The 25,953-nt window shown below is 53.0% G+C and overlaps 1 protein-coding gene across 1 annotated transcript; it reads right to left on the bottom strand.

Annotated features, from left to right (window-relative positions):
- Window positions 1-2,316: 2,316 nt before the first annotated feature.
- ID1 (inhibitor of DNA binding 1) lies at window positions 2,317-3,544 on the bottom strand. Its single transcript, XM_006727515.3, has 2 exons — window positions 3,014-3,544; window positions 2,317-2,773 (listed from the first exon to the last, which is right to left on the bottom strand). The coding sequence occupies exons 1-2, from the start codon at window positions 3,434-3,436 to the stop codon at window positions 2,732-2,734; spliced, it is 465 nt and encodes a 154-aa protein (XP_006727578.2). The 5' UTR covers window positions 3,437-3,544; the 3' UTR covers window positions 2,317-2,731.
- Between the last annotated feature and the right edge of the window lie 22,409 nt (window positions 3,545-25,953).

Below are 25,953 nucleotides of genomic sequence, written 5' to 3'. Positions count from 1 at the left end.
ACTCCACACACAGCAGGGTCGTGCGTGCCACACACACACACACACACTGTCACGCCGCCCCTTGTGCCCCCCACCCCCACCCCGCCAGGCGAGCCTGATGCAAGCCCAGCGCCCGCCGGTTCCCAGGCCCGGCTGCAGCTGCGGGCGGAGGGGCAGGGCGGGGGCGGCGCTGTTTGTCTAGCGCGGCCGTGCCAAAGGCGGCGGGCCCCAGACAGCCAGGCGCCTCCGTACACCTGGGGATGCTCAGGTTAAATAGCTCCGCATTCCTCGGGCCCAGCTGATGGAAACGCTCCCAGGCCGCCGCCGAGCCGGCCTCCAGATGGGCTGGGCCCCGGCCAAAGGGGAAAAGAGGGAAACGTGGAAGCCAGAGTGCGCCTGAACGGCGGGGGGGGGAAGGTGGCCGAGGCCCCCGCCGCAGCCCCTTCCTCCCCTGGAACGAGGCCCTGCCGCGTGTGGGAGGACGCGCGGGGGACACGCCTACGTGCCCGTGGGTGGGCTCGCAGCGGGGCCGCCCCGGGAGGGAATGGGTGCGCACGTGTGCCTCTGAGGACACTCCAAGGACACACAGGCGACAGTTAATAATGATAATTTGTAACTATCCAACGCTGTGTGCTAAATGCTCTATTCCGTTTAGTCCCTACAATTCGGAGAGGTGAATGCTACAAAACAGCAGCGGGGTGGGGCGTTGAGTGGGGAGTAGCAAAGGGCATAATTTACCTCCAGATACTGTGTTCTTTGATTAAGTCCATGACGTGCTTGGGGTGGGGTGGCACCTGGCTCAGTGCTAGTGCTCAGCGGGTGATGATCTTGCATTTGTCCCTGATGCTGTTCATCTCTTCCGAGCCTCAGTTTGTTGTTGTAAACCTGGGATCAGAATCCTGGCTTTAGCCCCGCAGGGATCCATGGGATCCCCTATGTAAAGAGTTGAGCATGGAGCCGGCTGGTGGTGCTAGGTGCTATCTATTTTATTCCATTTATTGACAAAATGCATTAATAGTCCTTGCCCTCTCTGGGATAAGTCCTTTGCCCTTGCTGGGGCTCGGTTTTTCCCTGGGTACTACGGGGGAACTGAGGTGGTAGGGATACTTGAGGGGTGGTGTCCCCAGGGCCTAACAATTGCTCAGAAAGTTGGTACTTGAACCTCTGAGGGAGGGTTTGCCTGAACACAGCTGCCCCCACCTCCACCCCAGACCAGCAGAGACCCAGGAATGCCAGCCAACTTACAGAACAATTACACACTTAGAAACCCATAGTGTGGTTCGGAAGCTCCCGGACATACAGACCCATCCACCAAGCCAAACCCATGCATAGATGCCCATAATGCATTGAGGCAGAACACACAAGCCTAAACAGCTGGAGGTTGCACTTATCTGCAGAACACATGTGCTCGCATTTGCCCTTCTGCATACACCCGCATGCTTATCCTTACCCACACCCCTAGGCCTGTATACCAGCAGATGACCCAGCCCCACGGGGGGAGGGGGGAGGATCTGCCAGTTCACTTATGTCACTAACACAGGCCCAGACACTCATAGGCACTCCCCCGTGTACAAACTTGCACATGTCCAGGCAGATAGTCCCTTGCCAATGACATCTTTCTCCTGCTCAAGAGCTGGGGACTGACTCCCATTCCTCCTCAGCCCACACGGGAACCCTGGGGGAGAGAGGGCTGTGTGTGCTGTTGGCATACCCAGGCCAGGGTGAGGGGGCTGAGCCTGGACCCAGAGCAGGTGGCCCAGCAGCTGTGCCCAGGCTGGCCCTGCCAACTTGCTCACCCACTTGGACAAGCTGGGAGCCCCGGGGCTGCCTGCTACAATCCAGGGCTAGGCAGCCCAACAGGGGAAGGACCTTCTACTGGGGAATGGGGCAACAGAAGTCGTGCCTCAGATAAACTCTGGGCAAGTCTTTCCTCTAGGTCTCCCCTTCCCCTATCTTGGCAAAGATGGAGGCAGCTCAGTCACCTGGTTCTCCAACTTACACATAGCCTGTGGAATACTCAACCGAGAGGGGAACTTGGCAGGTTGATCTGCATTTTAACAACCTCCCCAGGTGGCCCAGATGGCCCAAGACCACTTGGAGAGACCCTAGAGGTCTAGAGGATTTAATTTTATGGCACGGGGGAGCAGGGAAATGGCCAGTGATGGGGAAAGAATGGACTTTAAAGACACCGGAAAACACGCAGTTCAGGTCGGTAAAAGCGACAGTCCAGATGTGGCCTTCTAGTCCCCCTCCCCCCTCCCCAGCACGAGCTGTGAAAAGGGTCAGGGGTCATCCGCATCCCAAGGCCCTCCCCTCAATCCAAGAAATCACTGCAACTTTACCGCAGTCTAAAGTATTTGTTTAATAACAACAACAACAACAAAAAAACCACCCCACAGAACTATTGTAAAACAATATTCTCGGTGATCATTGTAATATACAATACAAAGCAATTAATTTCCTCAGAAATCTGAGAAGCACCAAACGTGACCATTTTTTAAAATGTCTGCTTTTCAAAAAATAGAAACACACTGGGGGTCCCCCCAAGTCTCTGGTATCTGGTAGGTGTGGAGGGAGGGTCAGCCTGCCCTCCTCAGTCCCCCGGCCCTGGGCTGGATCCAGCAAGCGCCCCACGGTCGCTGATCTCAATCTTGTTCCTCCCCAGCTCCGGCAAGGCGCTCGGCAGGATCAGAGCATGAATTCTTCTCGCCCCCTGGAGGGCTGGGGTCCGCCAGTCCTTGAGAGAGGCGCTTCAGCGACACAAGATGCGATCGTCCGCCGGGACACATGCCGCCTGTGAAAGAGAGGAGAGGTGAGACAGGCGGGTTGGAGGGGGCAAGGCTGCAAGCCCTGCCCCAGGAGACACTTTTGAGAGAGCGCTTTTTCCGATCTCCCTGGGCATCCTTGCATAGCCAGGTGCCCGAAAGGATGGGACGGACGTACAGCCAAATACCCCCCCCCACCGCCTCCCTCTGGGCCTCAGTTTACCCATCTGTAGAAAGAAAATGCTCCCGCGCTCCAGTTCGGATCTCACCTCGGCCGCCAGGGCACTGATCTCGCCGTTGAGGGTGCTGAGCGGAGCCCGGGCAGGGAGCCCCCGGCCTCCAGGGGTCCCGACTTGAGATTCCGAGTTCAGCTCCAACTCCAGGTCCCAGATGTAGTCGATGACGTGCTGAAGGATCTCCACCCGGCTCACTTTGCGGTTCTGGGGCAGGGTGGGCACCAGCTCCTTGAGGCGCGAGTAGCAGCCATTCATGTCGTAGAGCAGCACGTTCACCTGCTGCTCGTCGAGCAGGGCGGGCAGGCGCGCCCCGGCGCCCCCCGCGCAGCGCGAGATGGCCACGCTCTGCTCGGACAGACAGCGCACCACCTCGCCCGCGCCGCCTGCAGTCTTGCCGGCCTTCAGCGCGCAGCTGGGGCCCGCGGCGGCCGCGGCACTGCCACTGGCGACCTTCATGATTCTGGCGTCGGAGAAAGAGAAGGGAGGCAAAGCGCACGGAGGAGGCGGACGCCGGGCGAGGGCGAAAACCTCGAAGCGGAGAGAAGACGGTTGTAGAATGCGAGGGCCGAGCCCCGCAGCCGTTCTTATAGAGACGCCGCAGCTCCCCCCGCCCACCCGCCCACTGCCCCCGCCGCCAGAGGCGGGCTCAGAGGTTCAAAAGCAGCCAATGGGCGGTCTTGAGGCGTGGCCTCCGGTGCCTCTGGGTCCCGCCTCCTGCTCTACTAGTGCACCCTGGCGGCCTTGGAAAGGGAACCCGAGTCTCAAGAACAGAGAGTGGGAGGGCACGGGGCGGGGTGGCTAGTGGAGGTGAGGGCTACCTTGGGCTTCTCGCAAAGGAGGCATTGCCCACAACGAAAAGACTTCAAGAATCACTTTTCTCAGGTTCATTTTCTCACCTCTCCAGCCCCATTTTACAGATGAGAGAAACTGAGGCTCGGATGGGGAAGCGGCTAGCTCTGGGTTATCTAGAGAGCGCAGGACTAGAGCCTGGGCTTCTGGGAGCCTGACCTCCCGGCTCTTTGGGCCGAAACTTAAAGCGGGCCCTCCTTTACACTCTGCTCCCCAGAACCAGCCTCCCTTACTCAATTCCCAGAGAAAGTTGCTGGTTAATGTTCCTGGAACCAGGGAGGCTTTACCCAGGCCCCTCGGGGTGGGAGCAACTAATTCCGGAAAGTCTTCTTCTGGGATTGGGGGCGGATCCTCTGGGACATGAACTGGATAGAAGGCGCCCAGAGAGGGGCTGCACCCCTGATGCTATCCTGAATTTGCATCCCCTGCAAAAATTCCCCAAATCTGCATCAACTAGTGATTTTAGAATTTTTCTCCCTTTTTTGGCTGTTTCCTGTCCCCTCCTCCCCCCCTCCCCACAAAGACCTCCGATCAGGGTCTCCCTCCCACGGCGCGGCAGCTGCGGAGCTCGAGTCTCCCCCCTGCACCTCCCGGGCGGGTCTGTGTCAGCGTCTGAACAAGCGGCTCAGACCGTTAGACGCCAGGCCCGTGACGTCACCCATTCATAAAACCGGGACGGGCTGTCAGGCTGGCGCCGCGCGGGCGGTCGCCATGGAGACGGCAAACCCGGCTAGAGCGCTCCCCCACTGCGCCGCGCTCGACCAGTCACCTGCGGACCTCTGGCGGGAAGCTGGGAATGCGCTCCTCGCGGGCGCGGGCGCTGGGCAAGGGTCACCTTACCTCCCGGGCTCCACACCTGGGACTCGCCCCCCCGGGCTCACACCTCAGACCACTGGGACGTTTCTTCACCTCCTCCGCCGCACCCCTAGCTTCCCCCTCCCGCTGGGGGAGAGTTCTGATCCCAACTCTGCTGCTGGGTGAAGTTAGGTGTCTCCGACCCTCTCTGATTCCTAATACAGTATTTGCCTGGTATTTTGATAATAATGACAGAAGTGGTTTTTCGATCTCTTAGTTCTTGCAAGGCACTGTGTACTTACTTCACTGTGTGTGAAGCCTTTGCCTTGATCATGTTCTGTAACCCTGGCCACAGCTCTAGAGGGGAGCTCTTTGGTTTCTTTTTTTTCCTTTCTTTCTTTTTTTTTTAAGATTTTATTTATTTATTTGAGAGAGAGAGAGAAAGCAGGAGAGGAAGGAGGGTCAGAGGGAGAAACAGACTCCCCGCTGAGCAGGGAGCCCAATGCGGGGCTCCATTCCAGGACCCTGGGATCAGGACAGGAGCCGAAGGCAGGCGCTTAACCAACTGAGCCACCCAGGCGCCCAGTTCTTTGGTTTCTTTATGCAAAGGAGGAAACTGAGGCTCAAAAAGCCTCCCAAGAGCCATAGCTATTGTAATGCTGCATTATTATAACAGGACACTGTATTGTAATGCAATCTCTTCCTGCCAGGGTAGGCAATCTGCCTCCAGAGCCCTAGATTGGCCAAAGCGGGGGACACCAAGGTTTAGAATAGCCACCCGAGGGCACACAGCTCTAGCAGGACTAAAATACTGTGCCCACCAAGGAGAGAGTTGATATTATGCTTATGGTCCCTCCTCCTCCTCACCCCCCAGCAATTAATTCACTGGGTATCAGCAGGTTTCCTTTTCCCACAGAAGTCTGAGGCAAGGGCCAGTAAACCTGGCCTCTGCCTCCACATGGGGGAACCAGGAAAACTGATCAGTGAGATCAGCTTCAAAGGGGAGAAACATTATTAATTAATTAACTGGACTCCTCATCCCCTTTACCACACCCCCCAAACTCTCCAAACTCCCCAAGCCTTGTTTAGTAATCTTCTAATGACTGGAGAGAACATTTTCTTGTGCAAAACAATTGCTAAAGAATTGGGAAGACAGGGCGCCTGGGTGGCTCAGTTGGTTAAGCGACTGCCTTCGGCTCAGGTCATGATCCTGGAGTCCCGGGATCGAGTCCCACATCGGGCTCCCTGCTCAGCAGGGAGTCTGCTTCTCCCCCTGACCCTCCTCCCTCTCATGCTCCCTCTCATTCTCTCTCTCGCAAATAAATAAAATCTTAAAAAAAAAAATTAAAAAAAAAAAGAATTGGAAAGACAATGACCAGCCAGAGGAAATTAGAATATTAATTCATTACCCAGTGTTTATTAATTGACCCAGCAATTCTAGTTGCTGGCATCAATTCCAGAGAAACCTACACACACAGACACAAAGACGTCTGCCCAAGGATGTTCACTGAGGTTCCCTATTTTCAAGAGGGGAAGTCAAAGTAACCTAAATGTCTTCAACAGGGGCATTATATGAATTATGAATGAAACATATACACTATGAATGGAACATCCATGCTGTGGAATGTCTATGCAGCAGGTGGGAAGTGGGGCTGAGAGATATCTAGATTCTACTGCTGGTGGAGAGACCAAATATTAGACTGTGGGTCAAGGTAGGACCTTTTACATGTAAAAAAGCAAACATTCTGCTCCCAAGTACAAGCGTATCTGGAAATAAATTTTTAAAAAGAGAGGCAATCAAGCTGTGGGAAAAATTTCAAACACAGTACTGTGTGATGTCTCCTATATGAAGTTCTAGAATAGGCACAACTAATCTGTGGTGAAAGAAATCAGAATGGTGGTTGCTTGCCAGGGAAAGGGTGTGAGGGAACCTTCTGGAATGATGGAAATGTTCTATATGATAATGAGGTGTGTGGTACACACTGCATGAATTAGTCAAAACACACTGGATTATATACTTTTGCACATTTCATTGTATTTAAATTGCACCTCAATAGGAGCGCCTGGCTGGCTTAGTCGGTGAAGCATGGGACTCTTGATCTCGGGGCTGTGAGTTCAAACCCCACGTTGGGGGTAGAGATTACTTTAAAAAAAATTAAAATAAATAAATAAATTGCATTCAACAAAAAATAGTAGAAAGCAAAAAAATAAAAAAGATAAACATCAAATTCCTGATGTCACTCACCACTGTGAAGACTGAGGGAAGAACAACAATATGAAGTAGGACCTTCACTCTTACCTTCACATAGGTATTTCATTCTTACATTTTTTCCTTAAACAGTGTTATTGAAGTGTAATTGACACACGCTAACTGCATATATTTAAGGTGTACAATTTGATAACTTTTGACATGACATATATACCCCTGAACCATCACCACAATCAAGAACATTAACATATACTTCCTCAGCTTTTTTTTTTAAATATAAAGATTTTATTTATTTATTTGACAGAGAGAGAGAGAAGGAACACAGGTAGGGGGAGGGGGAGAGGGAAAAGCAGACTCCCCGCCGAGCAGGGAGCCCAATGTGGGGCTCGATCCCAGGACCCCGGGACCATGACCTGAGCTGAAGGCAGACGCCCAACGACTGAGCCACCCAGGCACCCCTTACTTCCTCAGCTTTAAAAGTTTTCCTCTGCCCCTCTTCCACCCAGTGCCCACACAACCACTCATCTTTCTCTATAGATTAGTTTGCATTTTCTAGAATTTTATATGAATGGAGCACAGTATATACTATATATATACTCTTTCCTACAAAAAAAAAAAAAAAAAGCCTTTTCAGCCTAGTTTCGTTAACTCCACATAATTATTTTGAGATGCATCCATGTTCATTCCTTGTTATTGCTGAGTAGCAGTGGTATATGGATATGCTACGATTTACTTATCCATTCACCTGTCCTAGACATTTGGGTTGTTTGTGGTTTGGGGGTAGTACAAATAAAGCTGCTACCAACATTTGTGTACAAGTGTTTCTATGAATCTATGCTTTTGTTTCTCTTAGGAAAACACTTAGTAGTGAAATGACTGGGTCACAAAGTATTTATGTAACTTTATAAGAAATTGCTAACCTGTTTTCCCAAGTGGGTATTCCATGTACATTCCTTTTTTTTTTTTTTAAGACTTTATTTATTTGTCAGGGAGAAAAAGAGAAAGAGAGAGAGAGAGAGAACAAGCAGGGGGAGGGAGAAGCAGGCGCCCTGCTGAGCAAGGAATCCGATGCAGGACTCGATCCCAGGACCCTGGGATCATGACCTGAGCAGAAGGCAGACGCTTAATGACTGAACCCCCCAGGTGCCCCTAATCTGCATTTTTCTAATGACTCAAAGATGTTGAGCTTCTTTTCATGTGTTTATATGTCATCCATATATCTTCTTAGGTGAAGGGTCATTCACTTGTTCGTTAAAAAAAACATTAGATAATTGTAGACTCACATGTAGTCATAAGAAATAATACAGAGGGGCGCCTGCTTGGCTCAGTTGGTTAAGCGACTGCCTTCGGCTCATGTCATGATCCTGGAGTCCTGGGATTGAGTCCCGCATCGGGATCGAGTCCCGCATCGGGATCGAGTCTCTGCATCGGGCTCCCTGCTCAGCAGGGAGTCTGCTTCTCCCTCTGACCCTCCCCCCTCTCATGTGCTCTCTCTCTCTCTCTCTCATTCTCGCTCTCTCAAATAAATAAATAAATAAAATCTAAAAAAGAAAAGAAATAATACAGAGAGATCCCTTACAGCCTTCACCCAGTTCCCCTGATGGCAGCTTCTGGCAGTACAATATTCCAACTGCATTTCACCAGCTTTACTAAGCGTACTCATCTGTGTGTGTTTAGTTCCATGCGATGTCATCACACGTGCTGATCCACACGACCACTGCCATAGTGAAGACACAGAACAACAATTCCATCACAGAGGTCCCTCGTGCTACCTGTCAATCTTTTGCCTGTTTCTTTTCATTTGTTTGTTTTCTTCTTAATTGAGTCATAAGAGTTCTTTATATACTTTGGACAAAAATCCCCAGACATAGGATTTGCAACTATTTTCTCCAGTCTGTGTCTGTCCTTTGCATCCTCTTAACAGTATCTTTTGAAGAACATAAGTTTTAAATTCTGATGAAATCCAATGTGTCAATTTTTTTATTTTATAGATCACGCTTTTCGTGTCATATCTAAGAAATCGCTGCCTCACTCAATATCACAAAGATTTTCTCCTCCTATATTTTCCAGACGTTTTATAGTGTTAGGTTTTACATTTCAGTCTATGATCCATTACACATGGGCATTTCTTGAATATATATATATTTAATTTTATTTATTTATTTGAGAGAGAGAGAGCAAGTGAGCATGAGCAGTGGGGAGGGTTGGAGGGAGAGAGAGAAGCAGGCTTCCCGCTGAGCAGGGAGCCCGATGCGGACTCGATCCCAGGACCTTGGGATCATGACCTGAGCCGAAGGCAGACACTTAACCAACTGAGCCACCCAGGCGCCCCTCTTGAATATATTTTTAAACAAAAATGTATTCATGTACTAGTTTGTGTAATAAAAAGCCAGCTCTCAATGTTTAGTGTACCTCCTTCTAGACTGCTGGTCAGGATGAGATTGAATGTCAATGACACTTTGCAGACAAATAGGAAAGAAAGAAAGTCAAGGGACAATTGGGACCCCCAGTAGTTAAGTGCACTTAACATTCATGAACACCCACCTCCTGCTAGGTCCGGTGCTGGCCGTGGGGCCCTAGAAAGGAATTATTCTCACATCAAGACTATATTATGAAAATTTCCTGCTAGGTGCCTTAGAAACACAAAGAAAGGAAGAGTTCTACCTTGGAGGAAATCAGGGAGGCTCCCTAGAGGAGGTGACTCATCCTCTGGGCATTCTATGTAGGAAAGGCACAAGGAGAAATGGCCTGAATGAAGACAGGTGGGGGCACTGGTGTCTGGACAAACTTTGACAATTTGAGGAGAAACAACTGGCTGTGGAAAAGTGGAAAGGGCTGGGGCTCAGGGTCCATCAGCTCAGGCTTCAAATCCTTATTATACCATGTGACCTGGAGGAACACCCTTCACCTCTCTGAGCCTCTGCTTCCCCACTGGCAAAATGACAGAAGCTCCCACCTCCCTAGGTTACTGTGAGGAGTCATTGAGATTAGGCTGGTAAAGTGCCTGCCATGGTCTTGGTACAGAGTAGGTGCTCACTAAACAATGGATGGGAGTAGCAACTGGCCAGTTCCAGGCCAGGCTGCTAGGACCCATCTGGTTACTCCCAGGGGTTTTGAGGGAGCTCTGTGAGATGGGCTTCCAGAGCCCCCTGAAATGTTCTCTTCACTGTGCTGCCTTCAGACTTCCCAACTGAAATAGTGACACCCTCCTGTACTCACACCCATCCCAGGCCCACAGGGAAAAGTTGGCTTTATTCCTTTCCTGAAAATGTTCAGTACTCCCAGACATTGGTTATCATCTCTTACATTTTTAAGGCCTGACAAGGAGTTTAAATAAAGAGTGCCTGTTTATCTGGTTGCCAAATGGGCATTTTTCCTGCCCTCTCCCTGGGGTTGTCCCCTGGGGGGGGGGGGGCGGCATTCTTCTCCCAGTCCTACGTACCAGGTCAGCTGAGGAAAACAGACTCCCCTTTTGGTGGCCAGGAAATTTGGAGGACTCATTAAAAGAACCCCCGCGGTCCCAACCCAGGGTTCATGCCAGTGGTCTCTTTGGAAGCCCTTTACACATCCCTGGCACCATCTGATTTCCCCAGCTCCTCCCTGGGGTCTGGTAGCAGCTCTGTTACTCACGTGCCATTTCACAGATGGGAAGACTGGGGCCCGAGAGGAAGAGGGACCACCGGCCCTTTACACCTTCAAATCCTAGCTCCTCTACCAGGAGTAAGCTGTACCCGTTTCCTCGTCTGTGAAATGGAGATTATGCTTAGCCCTTTTGGCACAGTGGCTGGGGGAGTGAATAAGCTATGCCGAGAGGGGACATTATTTCTCCCTTTCTGCCTTCAAGTTCCCTCCTGTGGCCTCCAGGGCTCAGGGACTCCCATTTTCTAAGTGCTCATTCTGTATCAGGCATGAGTACAAGTTTTAACCAAAGACAGTGAGCTCAGTCGGGCAGGGACCACACTGTCCTCTTCCCTGCCGTCACCCGGGGCCTAGGGCAGCGCCTGGCACCCAGGAAGCACCAGGGAATATCTGTCGAACGAAGGAAAAACAACCCATGACCTATGTAATGATGTTATGTTCCCTTCACCACTGAGGCCACTGAGGCCCCAAAAGCAGTTGAGCGATTTGCTTCAGATCACACATCTGGGATGTGGCACTGAATCTAGGGGGTCTGGCTCCCGAGGCAGGGGCTGTGTGGGGCGGAGGGACTTGCATGCGTGCGTGTCTACACTGCAGGGTGCATCCTTTTTTGACGTGGGTTCATGTCCGGCACGTTCACCACTGCCCCTCCCGGAGTCTTGGCCTTGTAGGCTCCAGGGCGGGCCTGCTTGTGCCACGTGACCTGGCCCCGGCCCGGCAGCTGCTCCCCAGATGTGCCCACAGCATGGTCTTCCAGCCGCCAGGCCGGCGCCTCTGGGCTGGGACTGCCGGAGCTGCGGGGGAGAGACCTTTGGCTCTGACTGTCCCCGCCCCCTCCCTTGTAACAGGAGACGACAAGCCCCCCCCCACCAACTTTACCCCCAGAACCGTGTCTCCGCCAACACTGCCTCTCTGCGATCACACTGAATAAAATCCAAACCCCTCCCCAGCCTGCAGCCCCTGCCCACCGCTACAGACCTCACCGCCTGGCCCGCCCTTTCTCTCACAGGCCTCAGGCCTCGTTTACTACCGAGCAGGTCCTACCTCAGGGCCTTTGCCCTTGCTCTTCCCTCTCCCTAGAACACTCACCCCGATCTTCACAAGACTTCTCCTTCTGCAAGTCTCAGGTGAAATGTCACCTCCTCAGAGGCCTTCTTAGAATCTGCCTTGGGTATTCATTTTCTTGCACATTCTCATGGTCTTAATTTTTCATAGAATTTATCTCCACCTGAAATGATCTTTGTTTTCTTGGGTATTGTTCATCTTCTTCCACCCCATGCTCTCCCCGGGCTGTGAGCTCTAGGAGGGCGGAACCATGGTTCCTTTGGTCACTGCTATGTCCCTAGAGCTAAGAGCAGGGCCTGGCCCAGAGAGGGTAAGTGACTTGTTCAAAGTCACACAGCACAGGAGGTGCCTTGCTGGCTCAGTCGGTAGAGCACGCAATTCTTGATCTCAGGGTTGTGAGTTTGAAAACAAAAAACCAGAAAACAGTTGTGAAATTGCACTAATTAGCAGTGATGTCAAAGTCACACAGCATGGTACCTAGAATAGAGTAATATTTAGAGTACTATCTGTTGAATCAATGAGTTATTACCTTATGGCCCTCGGTTTCCTCATGTACAAAATTTCAACTTAACCTACAGTTATGACACTGAGTCAGTCCTCAGCACATGGTAAGCGCTCAGAAATGGGAACCAGAACACAGTTGTGTGTCCTTCCAGGGGTTTCATCTCTGTCCCCCAAACCCAGCCGGGGCCATGGATGGGCACATGAGGGTGTGGAGGCTTCAAGTTCTCTGTCCTTAACAGCTGTGAAACCTCTGCCAAGTCCCTTTCTCATGCTGGACCTTGGTTTCCCCATCAGCTCCTGACCCTCCTCCCCAGCGGTTCTTTGCTGGACTCCTGGGTCATTTCAGGGAGGACAGGGGTCCAGGCTTAGGTCCACCTTTTGCCTCTCATCCTGTTTTCCAAAGAGGCCCCAGAACAATGGCCAGGGAGGCTGGAGCCCGCCAGTCTGGGCCCCTCCCTGGGTCCCCTGCAGATGGAGGGGGGTGGGGCCTTCCTGTGGCCTGACAAAGGACCACTGCTGTCCTGGGGTCTCAGGGGCCGAGAGGAAGGGCAGTCGGGGCCCAGGGAGCCCCCATCTTAGGTCACTCAGCACCGGCCAGACCCGCAGGGCTACACAAACACACGCGACCCACACCCACACCCACAGAGCGACACAGAGGCACACATCCACACAACCTACACAGCACACGTGTGCAAACTGCCACGTCCATCGACAGCAGCCCCTCACTACACACAGCCTGCCAACGCACACGACGGAGCTCCACGCCGTGCGTCCGACCAGCCCGCGGACCTCAGGCCCACCGTCGAAATCTGCGCCACCAACACCCCAGCGAACGCACGGGGACCAGGAGGGCAACGCGGGGCCGCGGTAACGCTGCACGCCAGCACGAGAGCCCCGGCGCGCACAGCACCCGGACGCGCACACGCTACTCCGCAACGCGCGCTCACCAAACACCACGGACGCTCGCGCCACGCCGCTGACAGCGCGCCCACGGCCTGGGCGCGAACGACCCTCTGCAGGTCGACAAAGCAGCCTCCGCTACGCTCCTCCTCTCCACAGCGCACACACCGGCCCACACTCACCTTCCCCAGTTCAAGCCCCCATACTGCCTCCTCCCACCTCAGGCTTTTTTTTTTTTTTTTAAATTATTTATTTATTTATTTGACAGAGAGATAGCCAGAGCAGGAACACAAGCAGGGGGAGTGGGAGAGGGAGAAGCAGGCTTCCCGCCGAGCAAGGAGCCCGATGTGGGACTTGATCCCAGAACCCTGGGATCATGACCTGAGCCGAAGGCAGACGCTTAACGACTGAGCCACCCAGGCGCCCCCACCTCAGGCTTTTTAGGTGTAGACATCACCCCCCACCCAACACACGCACACACACACACACGCACACACGCACACACACAATTCAGAATCCTGCAGAAGCCCCGAGGATACACACCACTCCACCATAGCCCGCCGGACCCCAGGGAACTCAGGCCGGGGAATGCAGGCCTGAGTCTTGTCCAGGCCAGAGGTGTGGGACTTGGTCTGACCGTGGCAGCCAGAAGCTGACGCCACCAGCCGGAAGCGCCCCAAGTCGGGGGCCCTGCAGAGCCCGGCAGAGATCACTGGCCCTGCTGTAAGGCTCATGCAGGGCTACAGGTGGGATGGCGGACACTGGGCAAGAGGCCTCCAGGGGGGTTTCAGTGGCTTGCCCCTATGCCCTCCGGGGGATGGACAGGAGGCCCCAGAGGCCCCCCTCCCGGAAGTAGCGCCTCTCCCACTCTCCTGCCGGGTGCCCAGCCAAGCCCTCCCCTGACTCACCTGCCTTCCACCTGGCTCCTCCTCCTGCCTGAGGGCCCGGAACCTGGAACCGGAGGAGGGTGCACCTCTCAGGACCAGCCCTGTTCCCTGCCCACCCAGAAGAGCCTGGAGCAGTCCCCACCCTCTCAGCTCACCCCAACCCTAAGTACCCTGTCACTAGGGGGTGGCACATCCAGCTGCACCCTTGCCTCAGGTCGCAGGAGTGGCTGTACTCCTCAAATACTATGACTCATGACAATCTCTGAAGTCTTTAAAAAGGCTTATTATTTTTTGCTGATGCAAAAGCAGAGCTGTCCTGGTTAAAAGGAAATGACATTTCAGAAACACGGAAGAAAGGGACCCTTTTCCTAGAAGACTGCAAGTGTGAGGTCTCTGAGAGAGCCAAGGAGCCTGGGGTGACATCCTGAACACCGCTGGCTGAGCTGTTGGACCGCAGGTCACTTCATGGCCTCCTGTCCCCATCTGTGAACGTGAGCGTGGTATGAGCTCCCATATCTATGAGGCTTAAACGAGTGAAGTCACACTAAGAGCTTAGAACAGTGCCTGGCAAAGTCAACCTTCAATAGATTCTCGTTGTTATTACTGCCCCCCCTTTTATTTTTATTTTTTTTAAGATTTTATTTATTTGACAGAGAGAGACACAGCGAGAGAGGGAACACAAGCAGGGGGAGTGAGAGAGGGAGAAGCAGGCTTCCTGCGGAGCAGGGAGCCCGATGCGGGGCCCGATCCCAGGACCCTGGGACCATGACCTGAGCCGAAGGCAGACGCTTAACGACTGAGCCACCCAGGCTTTCCCTGCCCCCCCCCCTTTTAAAGTAGGCTCCTTGCCCAACATGGGGCTTGAACTCATGACCCTGAGATTAAGAGTCACGTGCTCCACCAACTGAGCCCGCCAGGTGCTCGGACTCTAGTTGTTATTAGAGCTGTAACTCTTCTGCCTCTCCTCCAGGTAACCCCTGTTAAGCAATTGGGTATATGCTCCACCACGGAATTACAAAACTTCAGAATCGTTAAGTGCCAACCATTCATCCCATAAACCATTAGCGCGCACCACTCTGTGCTCGGCATAGCAGTGAAAGAACACGATGTGGGTTTCACGCTTTTCGGGGACCCAGCCGTGTTCAGCTGGGAGTGACCAAGTGGAAATGAACGGCACTGACCAGGTGGTTGGTTCCTGGCAGCTGAGTCCACGTGCTGGGGATGCGGATGCCGCCGAAATGTGGGCTGCTGCCAGCCCAAGGGGGCACTTTGTAGGAATTAGAAAGAGAAGCCCTTTATTTTGAGTAGATGAAGCCTTCCCGAGGGCAAACCTGGGCCTGCCCCGGGAGCTCCCAGTCCAGGGAGGGGAGCCGGTCACTTGCCAATCCCCAGTTCTGTGATGGGGACGCACAAGGGGTTGGGGAAGTGTGGCCAGGGAGAGGCCTCAGTTCGCCAAGGGAGGTCAGGGAGGGCCTTCTTGGAGGAGGAGGCGGTATCCCTATCCCAGCTGAGAAGAGAAAAGGGGAGGAAGGACCAGGCAGATGCCCCTGAGTCCCAGCATTTGCACATCAGGGACGTGCAAGGGACCCAGCTGCCACATCAAACTGCAAAAGCTTCGAAGTCTGATAATATAAAATGTGGTGAGGATGTGGGAAAACTACTCCCATCCCCTGCTGGTGGGTGCGTAAACTGGTATGATCACTTCGGAGCTCAGTTTGGCAATACTGAGTGAAAGTGAACACTGGAGCACCCTCTGACCCAGCAATTCAGTCCTACGGACATTCCCCTCGAAGTACTGCACACAAGACACCAAAGACATGGGCACAGACGCGGCGGCTGTGTCTAGAGTAGCAGCAAATGGAACCCCCCCCCCAAGCGTCCCACCACAGAATGGGCACATAAAACGGGGGTGGCACCGTCGACAGACTGAATGAGCCCCGTGTGTATTCTGCTGGATACACGCAAAATCTGATGTTGCTTAGGGAACATGCAGAACGATATCTTTAAAAAGCATAAACACAGAAACACACACACAAGCAACGCTAACACATTTACGTGCAGTAAAAGTATAAGGGAACATGCCCGGTCATGGTGCTAGTTGGGGAGGAGGTGGCAAAAAGTCTCGGAGAAAAGGGCAGCGGCACCCGGACGGTCGGCTGCGGGCAGCAGAGGCGGTGGTGGGGGCGGGCGGCCGGCAGGCAGGTTGGCAAATGGGCCCGGCGGGACGAGCGGGAGGCGGCGGGGGGAGCTCCGGCCGCCCTTTGGCCGGGCAGCCCGGGGCGGGGACTGCGGGCCCAGCCGGGCAGCCGGGGCCCGCACCCCGGGCTTTGTTTCGGGGCGCGCACCCGCCTGAAAGGCATTCCTGGGCACGGCGCCCCGCCCCTTGGGGACGCCTGGCGGCTGGACCCGCCGCGCGGGGCAGATGGGCCGCCCGGCTTCCCGCGCTCGACCCGTGGGAACCGAGCCTGGCGGGCGGGGGCGAGGGCGCCGGGAACCGCCCGGGGGCCGGGGCGGGGTGCGTGCAGATGGGGCGGGGGCCGCGGGCGCCGGCAGATGGGTGCGAGGCCGGCCTGGGGCCGTGCGACAAAGGCTCGGGACAGATGTTCGCGGCCAGATGTTCGCGGGATGGGGGGAGCCTGGGAAAACCCCGCTTGCTCTCCCGCCGCCCTCCCCCTGCGGCGGCCGAGGGCGTGCCGCGAGCAAGGTGCGGCTGGGGTGTCCGCCGCCGGGGGCGACCGGGAAGGGGGAGCCGAGGGGGGTCTAAGGGCTTCTCGGGAAAAGTAGTTTACTTCTCGCCCCGCCCCCAACCGTCCCACTCTCGGGCTGTGAAGCGCCAGGGAGGAATCTGGGCAGAGCGCCCTGCCCCTCCGCCCTGCCCCCGCCAGCCTCGGGTCCTGGTGCGGCCGCCTGCAGGTGGACAGGTGGAGGTGTCCGTGCGCGCCCCCGGGGCTGCACCACCGCCGCCGTCAGAGCAGCAATGCTGGCTGGCATTTATTAAGCGTCTGTCGGGCTTTAAATCATTTCCTTATTTAAGTTGTCACAGCTCCCCCACCCCCGAACCGGGTGCAGAAGTTGCGCTAAGTATCGCTTCCAGTTGAGGGAGGATGAACATGGAGGTCCTGAAGTGGATAAGTGACTCGCGGAAGGTCCCAGGATTTTGTGGCAGGGCTAGGGTTGGGCTTCAGGATTCGCAGAGCATGTGGGTTCCTGGATACCACACCTCTTTTCTCGTCCTGTGGGCTAAGTGCTTTAGGAACCTCCTTCTTTCGCTCCACCGTCCAGTGTCTGTGGAGCCCCTACTGCATGCCTGGCTCTGAGCCAGCGCCAGGGTATTGGCGTGAACACAACAGACACAAGTCCCTGTCCTGTGGAGCTTGTATTTGGGAGAGGGAGGCACACAGTGGACAGGGTCAGTGCAGTATACCTTATCTTATCTGGTGATAAATATTATGGAGAAAAGTAAGTCAGGCAAGGGGATAGGGAGGGCTGAGGTTTGGGTGGGGGCGATGTCGGCAAAGTCCTCTCTGAGAAGGTAATATTTCAGTAAAGAACTTGTTCTCACATCCTTCCGCTATCAGGGGAAAAACATTCCATGCAGAAGTCACAACCAGTGCAAAGGTCCTGAGGCTAAGACTAAGAAGTGTGCTGGTGTGCTCAAGAAGCCAGTGTGACTTCAGCTGACCGAACAAGGAGGAGAGTGCTAGGAAGTGAGGTCAGGGAGATATGGGGGAGTGGGTGGTGGGCATAGCTGCATCAGGTAGGCCCCAGTGAGGATTCTGGCTTTTACTCTGGGTGAGGCAGGAGCCATGGGCAGGTTTTGAGCAGAGAGGACAGTGACCTGACTCTGCTGAATCTCAGCTCTGATGCTACCGCTGCAAGATTTCTCTCCCCACTGTGTGAGGCATGGCCCTGCCCACCTGGGGCTTATGTTTCTCCATTCGAATGATGACAGCCCTTGGTTTAGATCAGAGTTTCTTCACTTTGATGCTTCTGGGTAGGTTTCAAAGTTGGGTGAAATTTTTTTTTTTAAGTTTTTTTTATTTATTTATTTGACAGAGAGAGAGTGAGAGAGGGAACACAAGTAAGGGGAGTGGGAGAGGGAGAAGCAGGCCTCCTGCTGAGCAGGGAGCCCAAAGCAGGACTCGATCCCAGGACCCTGGGATCATGACCTGAGCCAAAGGCAGACGCTTAATGACTGAGCCACCCAGGCGCCCCAAAGTTGGGTGAATTTGATGCATTTTTTTTTTTCCGGTGTGTGTGGGGGGAAGGATCCACAGCTTCTAACACATTGCCAGAGGGGTCTGGGAGGGCTGTCTAAAGTGTTCATAGCAGATTTGTTCATAAGAGCAACCAATTGGAAACAATCTAAGTGTTCATCAAAAGGAGAATGGTTAAATAAACTATGAAATACCATGTGGCCCTGGGAAATCATGAGACAGCACTTCCACTTTCAGGAATTTATACTAAGGACACACTCCGATGTGGGAAATGATGTATGTACAGGAAGAAGAGACAATTGGAAAAAACCCATATGTTCATCACTAGGGGACTGCTTGAATTAAGGATGTTCTCCCCATATAACGGAATACAAGTAGCTGTAAAAGAGAAGGAGGAAGCTGCCTGCTATCCGCATCTGCTAAGATCTCCAAGGTACATTGTTAAGTGGAAATAAACCCCAAACGAAATGAGCTGCACAGTATGCATAGACTGCCACCACTTACATTTTAAAAAGAAAAGAAATTTTAAAAATTCAAAGAAGGGCGCCTGGGTGGCTGAGTCGGTTAAGTGGTTAAGCATCTGCCTTCGGCTCAAGTCATGATCCTGGGGTTCTGGGGTTGAGTGGGCCCCATATGGAGCTCCCTGCTCAGGAGGGAGTCTACTTGTCCCTCTCCCTCTGCCCCTCCCCCCGCTTGTGTGCGCGCTCTCTCTCTCTCTCAAATAAATAAATAAAACCTTTAAAAAATATAAATAGGGGTGCCTGGGTGGCTCAGTCAGTTGAGCATCTGCCTTCGGCTCGGGTCGTGATCCCGGGGTCCTGGGATCGAGCCCCGCGTCGGGCTCCCTGCTCCGTGGGAGGCCTTCTTCTCCCTCTTCCACTCCCCCTGCTTGTGTTCCCTCTCTCGCTGTGTCTCTCTGTCAAATAAATAAAATCTTTAAAAAAAAAAAAAAATAAATAAAAATAAATAAAAAATATAAATAAATAATTAAAAGAAGAAAAAGAAAAGAACAAGATCATATACCTGTTTCGAGTTTGCTTGTATCTCACTTTGAGACTGATCATCGGCTCTGCCTCTGAGGAGGAAAAGTGAGATGTTTACACTTTTAAAGTGTTGTACTGTGAGCATGTATTATGTATTCAAAAATGAAATGAAAACATAAAGGGGAGAGGTCTAGACCCGGACAAGATGAAAGGAGAGTGCTGTATCCCAGGAGGGACTGTGTGGTTTGGAGACACCTGGGAACACTGGGTACGAGAAACGCACCTGAGAATCAGAACCACCTGGAAGTGGGACCCAGAAGGGGGTGGCGTTTGGAGGTAGTGAATGACCCCCCCACCCCACGTCTCTAGGCTAAGGGCCCAGAGACAAGGGCCTCTCTAGAATTTCCTTTTTTTTTCTTTAACAACTTTATTTAATTTCAATTCACATATCATACAATGCACCCACTTAAAGTGTACAACTCAGTGGTTCTCAGTCCATCATGGATTTGTACAACTTCATGACAATTAATTGTAGGACATTTTCATCAAAATGTTCTTTTTTTTTTTTAGATTTTATTTATTTATCTGACATTGAGAGAGACAGCAAGAGAGGGAACACAAGCGGGGGAGTGGGAGAGGGAGAGGCAGGTTTCCCACGGAGCAGGGAGCCTGATGAGGGGCCCCGATCCCAGGACCCCGGGATCATGACCTGAGCTGAAGGCAGACGCTTAGTGACTGAGCCACCCAGGCATCCCTTCATCAAGATGTTCTAAAGAAAAAGAAACCCCACCATATTAGCAGTCATGCTCCATTTACCCCAACCTCTCAGCCCCTGGCAGCCACTAACCTATATCTACTTTTTATTTATTTATTTATTTATTTTTAAATATTCATTTATTTGACAGAGAGAGTGTACAGATAGGCAGAGCAAGAGGGAGAAGCAGACCGGCCGCTGAGCAGGGAGCCCGACGCGGGGTTCGATCCCAGGATGACCTGAGCGGAAGGCAGATGCTTAACTGACTGAGCCACCCAGGCGCCCCCTTACTATCTACTTTGTCTTTAGATTTGCCTGTTCTGGATACTTCATATAAGCAGGGGACTCGGAGGTCCCAGATTGAAGGTGGACCTTCCCTTTTCATTGTGTGTACTTCTGTATGATCTGCTTTCTCATACTAATGTATTCTTTGTATAAAAGCTGATTAAAATGATAACACATACTCATTATAGAGAATTTGGAAATATAGATCAACTCTAACCAAAATTAAAATCATCCTTAATCCTATCCCTGCACTCATAAATGCAGACAGAAAACCTCTGAATATTCAAATGTGTGCGTGGTGTGCTGGATTGGGGCAAGTTGCAGGAAGGCAATTTCTCCACTGGGGAGCAGCAGGGGTGGTGGGGGCAGAATCCAGCGATTCCCAAGGCTCCATTTATTTATTATTTATGTATTTGAATAGGTAATACCTTTATTTATTTTATTTTTTTTTAAGTCAGCTCTACGCCCAATATGGGGCTTGAACTCAGGATGCTGAGATCAAGAGTCATGTGCTCTAAAGGCCTGAGCCAGCCAGGTGCCCCCAAGACTCCATTTAAAGAGGCAGTGAAGGGGCGCCTGGGTGGCTCAGTCGTTAAGCATCTGCCTTCGGCTCAGGTCATGATCCCCAGGTCCTAGGATGGAGCCCCACATCGAGCCCCGCATCGAGCCCCCTGCTCGGCGGGGAGCCCCCTGCTCGGCGGGGAGCCCCCTGCTCGGCGGGGAGCCTGCTTCTCCCTCTCTCTCTCCCCCTGCTTGTGTTCCCTCTCTTGCTGTGTCTCTCTCTGTCAAATAAATAAATAAAATCTTTAAAAAAAATAAAATAAAAAAATAAAGAGGCAGTGGAAAAAAAAAAAAAGAGGCAGTGATTTTGATTTTCTGTTGCTTGCTGTAACTGGTAACTCTTCCCACCTCCCGGAGACCTGCTGGGAATGCTCTCCCCCTGTACCCCCACCCTCATCCCTGTAACTTGTCACAAGGCGGAACTATGCATCTATTTGGGGAATCATTTATTCAGGAGCATTTGAATTCCTGGGGGTGGAAACCAAATAGGGATAACACTGCTAGTCTCACTCAAAGAGTAAGCAACGTGGAGAGTTTGGGAAACCAGGCAGGGCACAGGGCCCGGCACGCGGGAGATGCTCCGCAGAGTGTGAGAGACGAGGAAGCTGACTCCACTACCCAGAGAATAAAGACTGTGCTTCATTTCTCAGTTACCTCCCCCGTTCAGTCCTCAGTTATTAGGCACCTACTGTGTGTCAGGCTCTCTGGCCGAGTCCTGGGGAGACAGAGATGAGTAACATGTAGGCCTTCTTCCCTTCCTAGCTTCTTGAAGGACTTTCTGTGACCTTTTCCAGGATCATTATCTAACTCAGTAATTGTGATGGTAATAATGATGGTAATGATCTAATGTGGTTAAGACTTCAGGCTGCAGGGTGATGCAAAACTGGATTCCAACCGTGGCTCTGCTGCTTTGGGGGATGGTGGTGCTTGGGGCACTCTGCCCATCTTCCCTGGGCCTCCGTGTCCTCTTCTGCAAAAGGGATCCTAGCGGCGCCACTCTGAAGGGCTGTGGTGGGGACACACCGTGACAAGGACGCAGTGATTACTGACAGTTTGTCATCCATCAGGCCCTCCGCTGTCCACAGTCCATGCTTCCTGGAGCCTGGCGCTTAGTACCATTCGCCCGGGAATCCTTCCAGCCACACTGGGACCCAGGTACCCTCACTTTCATTTTGCAGATGAGGAAACTGAGGGCTTAGACTGCTGAGCGAGGCGGGGAATTGAGGACAAGGGCGCTCTCCCTGTCTGACTCCCAGGACCAGGGGCAAATGGGGCTGGGGGCTGGGAGGAAGGGGCTCTTCTCCTCCACCCTCTCCCTCCCTTCCCTGGGAAAGTCCAACAGGTGGCTGGCCGAGGCGCTGGGGGCCATTGTGCGGGGTCCTGGGAGGGTCGGAGGGCCCAGTGTGTGTCTGGGAGATGGATGCCTTCATTACCATGTGAATCCTGGGAAACTGCCGCCAGGGCTGGGTGGTGGGTGGGCGTGGGCCCCAGGGCAGGGGGCTTGGCGTTCTCAGGCCCGGACCACACAGCAGCTGGGAAGGGGGTCCCCGTGGAATCCTAAGGGACCCATCACAAAAACCTAGATAATGGGATTTCCCCTCTTGTTTAATTTCTTATTTTAGGACATCTCCATCCTGTGGGGCTTGAGAGAGACACAGGCTGAAAACAAAAAGATTTTTTTAAAGGACAAAACTCTCTTTTTTTCCCCTTCTCGTTGTTAGCGTGCACATTTGGGCCTGAACAGTTGAAGTCCGAGCCTTGCGCAGCATGTGGCCCCGATCAGCAGCTCTGTGGGGGCATTTTCCGGGCTGTTCTTCCCTGAATGGCTCTTTCATTCCTGTAAAATCTGTCCTAGGTAAATCCAGGGGGATTAGCCAATAGTCGGTGAGCAAATCGGGAAAAGCAGGTTTTAAGCTACAGAAACAAAGATGTTATCAATTTGGCTGCAGCAGAAAGGACCGGCCGGAGTTTGGAAAGGAGGCAGGCCGTGGCGAGAGAGTAGGAGTGATCAGAACAACAACGATGTCCAGTGACTACGGATCCGCATCTCACGGATGAGGGAACCGAGGCTTCGGAGTGACCCGTGCAGAGGGGAGCGGGGACCAGAGAATGAGACTTGGAACACGGCCTCACACCCGCGTAGGCAGGAAGGGGGTTGTAGAAGCTCCTCCGCGCCGAGGCTTTCCAAAAACCCTTTTCCAAGCCAGACACTCTCCCAGCCACGCATGACCTTGCTCTCTCTCACACGCACACCAATGCAGTCATTTGCTCACAGTGTCCTCACAGATACACACTTTTTTTTTGAAGATTTTATTTATTTATTTATTCATTTGAGAGAGCGAGAATGAGAGAGAGAGAGAGCACATGAGAGGGGGGAGGGTCAGAAGGAGAAGCAGACTCCCTGCTGAGCAGGGAGCCCGACGTGGGACTTGATCCCGGGACTCCAGGATCACGACCTGAGCCGAAGGCAGTCGCTTAACCAACTGAGCCACCTAGGCACCCCTCAGACACACACTCTTAAACACACAAGTACACGTCCACGCAACCAGGCAGGGACACATGCACAACACTGCCCCACAGAAGATGTCAGCACCCTCACGCTTCCTGCACACTTGTCCAGACCCGGGCACACAGGGATTCTCCCAAGAACACATTCTGTCTCCCTCTCGCGCACACATATAACCCAGAGAAGCGCAGAGGACCTCTCCTGCAGAAAGGACCTGGGTCAGGCAGACAGGGGCTCGGCCCCTCCCCCCGCTTCCCAGCCTTGGCCCCCCGGGTCTTCTCTACCGCCCCCCACATCCGTGACGCGAGGGTCTCAGGTGCCTCCACCTCCCCTCCCCCATTCCAGGGCCCTCACTGGACCCTGGGGGAGCCGGAGAAGCGGTGGGCACCCAGCTCTCAGCAGCTCTTGCATGCACTCTGGATAATGAAAGGTTTTTGTAAATGATTATTTAATGACATAAAAAATGACGAGGGGGTGGCCACACGTGAGCCCAGAGCTTGGGCAGGCTCTTGATCGCTGTGTGAGCAGGTCCCTTCCCTGCGAGGGACAGGCACGTGGAGGCCTTGAATGCAGAGCCAAGGGGCTCATTCTTCTCTGGGTCACCTTCCCCTCCCCCCGCAGGGCTGCTGCCAGGCGGGCACAGGGCCGGGCCCCCCCACTCCACAGCTCTGGGGCGGGCAGGGCACGGAGGGGAGGAAGGGCTCACCGCAGAGCCCAGCGGGCCTCATCCGCCACGCAGGGGTCTGCCTTCACATGCAGATAGCCTGTTTGTCTCACCTGGTCTGCATTTAAATGACAAAAGGGTTGGATGCAGTCAGGGTATTAGATGAGAGGACCACTGACCAAAATGGGAAGGGGAAGGTTGTTAACTGTGGAAACAAAATAGATGTCAAAATAGATGTGCAGTAGATATAATTTGTGTTACAAAAAAAGACACAATAAGCATTAAAAAAAATCTGAAGTGTATGTTAAAGTGTCAACTGCAATAATCTCTGGGTGGCCGGAATATACCGCCTTTTTTCCCCCTTTTTTTTTTTACACATATTCTAATCTTCTCCAAGGCATGGAAACAGCTTCTGGATAATGAAAGTGTTTGTAAATGATGATTTAATGACATAAAAAATGATGAGGGGTGGCCACACGTGAGCCCAGAGCTCGGGCAGGCTCTTGTCACTGTGTGAGCAGGTACCTTCTCTGGGCCTTTATTTCCTCCTCTGTGGAATGGAGACTTGCCATGTGGAGGGTGACGTGAGCTTTAAGGATGTAATGCATGTAAACACTTGGAGTGGTGCTTGGCACACAGTAAGTGCTCAATAAAGGTAGCTGCTCTTTTTTTTTAAGACTTTTTTTTTTTAAGATTTTATTTATTTGCGAGAGAGAGAATGAGAGACAGAGAGCATGAGAGGGAGGAGGGTCAGAGGGAGAAGCAGACTCCCCGCCGAGCAGGGAGCCCGATGCGGGACTCGATCCCAGGACTCCAGGATCATGACCTAAGCCGAAGGCAGTCGCTTAACCAACTGAGCCACCCAGGTGCCCTTTTTGAAAGATTTTATTTATTTATTTGAGGGAGCCAGAACATGAGCAGGCGGAGGGGCAGAGGGAGAAGGAGAAGCAGACTCTCGGCTGAGCAGGGAGCCCGTCTCCGGGCTCGATCCCGGGACTCCTCCGGGATCATGACCTGAGCAGAAGCAGACACTTAACCCACTGAACCACCCAGTTCGCCCCAAGGATAGCTGCTCTTCTTCTTCTTCCAGTGCAGTAGGGACTTTCTACCATCCAGTAGGGACTGGACGCCTCCTGGGTCCCTGCAGGGAAGGGTGTGCCCCAGTTCCCCTAGGCTGACCGCAGGTGCAGGTTCACTTGCATAAAGGTCCCCCCAAAGTGTGGGGCATCAGCTACATGCACAAGTGCATACAAACAGGAGCCAGGTCTTTGGCCCAGAGCCTCTTGGTGGGAGATGCTGACACCATCTCAACTCTCCACCCCGTCCTGCACTCTGGTCCTGGGTCCCTTCGGTTCAAACCGCTGGAAATCTAGGCTTTTTTTTTTTTTTTTTTTAAAGATTTTATTTATCATTTGAGAGAGAGAGAGAGACTGAGAGAACGAGTGGGAGGAGGGGCAGAGGGAGAAGCAGACTCCCCGCTGAGCAGGGAGCCTGCCGTGGGACTCGATCTCAGGACCCTGGAATCATGACCTGAGTGGAAGGCAGACGCTTAACTGACCGAGCCACCCAGGTGCCTAGAAACCTAGGATTTTCCTGGCACCTCACCAGGCCCAGGGCTGCTTCAGGGGTCTTAGGACATTTTTAAGAGTGAGACAGGTATGGGTTGAATAACCTCCAGGGAAAAGGAGCGTTGGGACCCCTGGGTTTGTGGCGCTGCCATGCTGCAGAGGGACATCTGGATGACCGTGGGTCCATCTCCGGCTGGCTTTGAGTTCCCAGTCTCTCTTGTCCACTCATGTCCATGGCCCTTACCCTTTTATCACTCAGATCATCACCACCTGGGGCCTGTAGCCCCACTCCTGGCTTCCTGACCTCCATTTCTAATGCTTAGAAAGGGCTATGTCACCCTGTGTAGAATCCTTCCTTGGCTCCCCACTGCCTCCAAAATAAAGCCTACAGTCCTTGGCCTGGCTTATTGGACCTGCTCACCTTTCCTCTTCTCTCATTCTTTCTCACTCTGCTGGCCTTTCCCCTCTACTCAGCCTGGGATCCCTCCCGGAAGCAGTGGTCCCTCCTTTGTGTATTTAATTTGGAGTCCAACAAATTGCCATTCAAAGTGCATCCTTGCCATTTCCTAGCTCTTTGTGACCCTGCG

Source organism: Leptonychotes weddellii, chromosome 10 (assembly GCF_054177405.1).
Source record: "Leptonychotes weddellii isolate Sample4059 chromosome 10, ASM5417740v2, whole genome shotgun sequence".
NCBI lineage: Eukaryota > Metazoa > Chordata > Mammalia > Carnivora > Phocidae > Leptonychotes > Leptonychotes weddellii.
The sequence above is the reverse complement of the archived record's forward strand: the minus strand, read 5'-3'. Positions and strand labels throughout refer to the sequence as shown.

Bases quoted from the DNA above. Each gene is read 5' to 3' on its own strand.
- ID1 (XM_006727515.3), bottom strand. From the start codon at position 3,436: ATGAAGGTCGCCAGTGGCAGTGCCGCGGCCGCCGCGGGCCCCAGCTGC. The intron at 2,774-3,013 runs GTGAGATCCGAA...TCTCTTTCACAG, and splicing joins TCAGTGCCCTGGCGGCCGAG to GCGGCATGTGTCCCGGCGGA.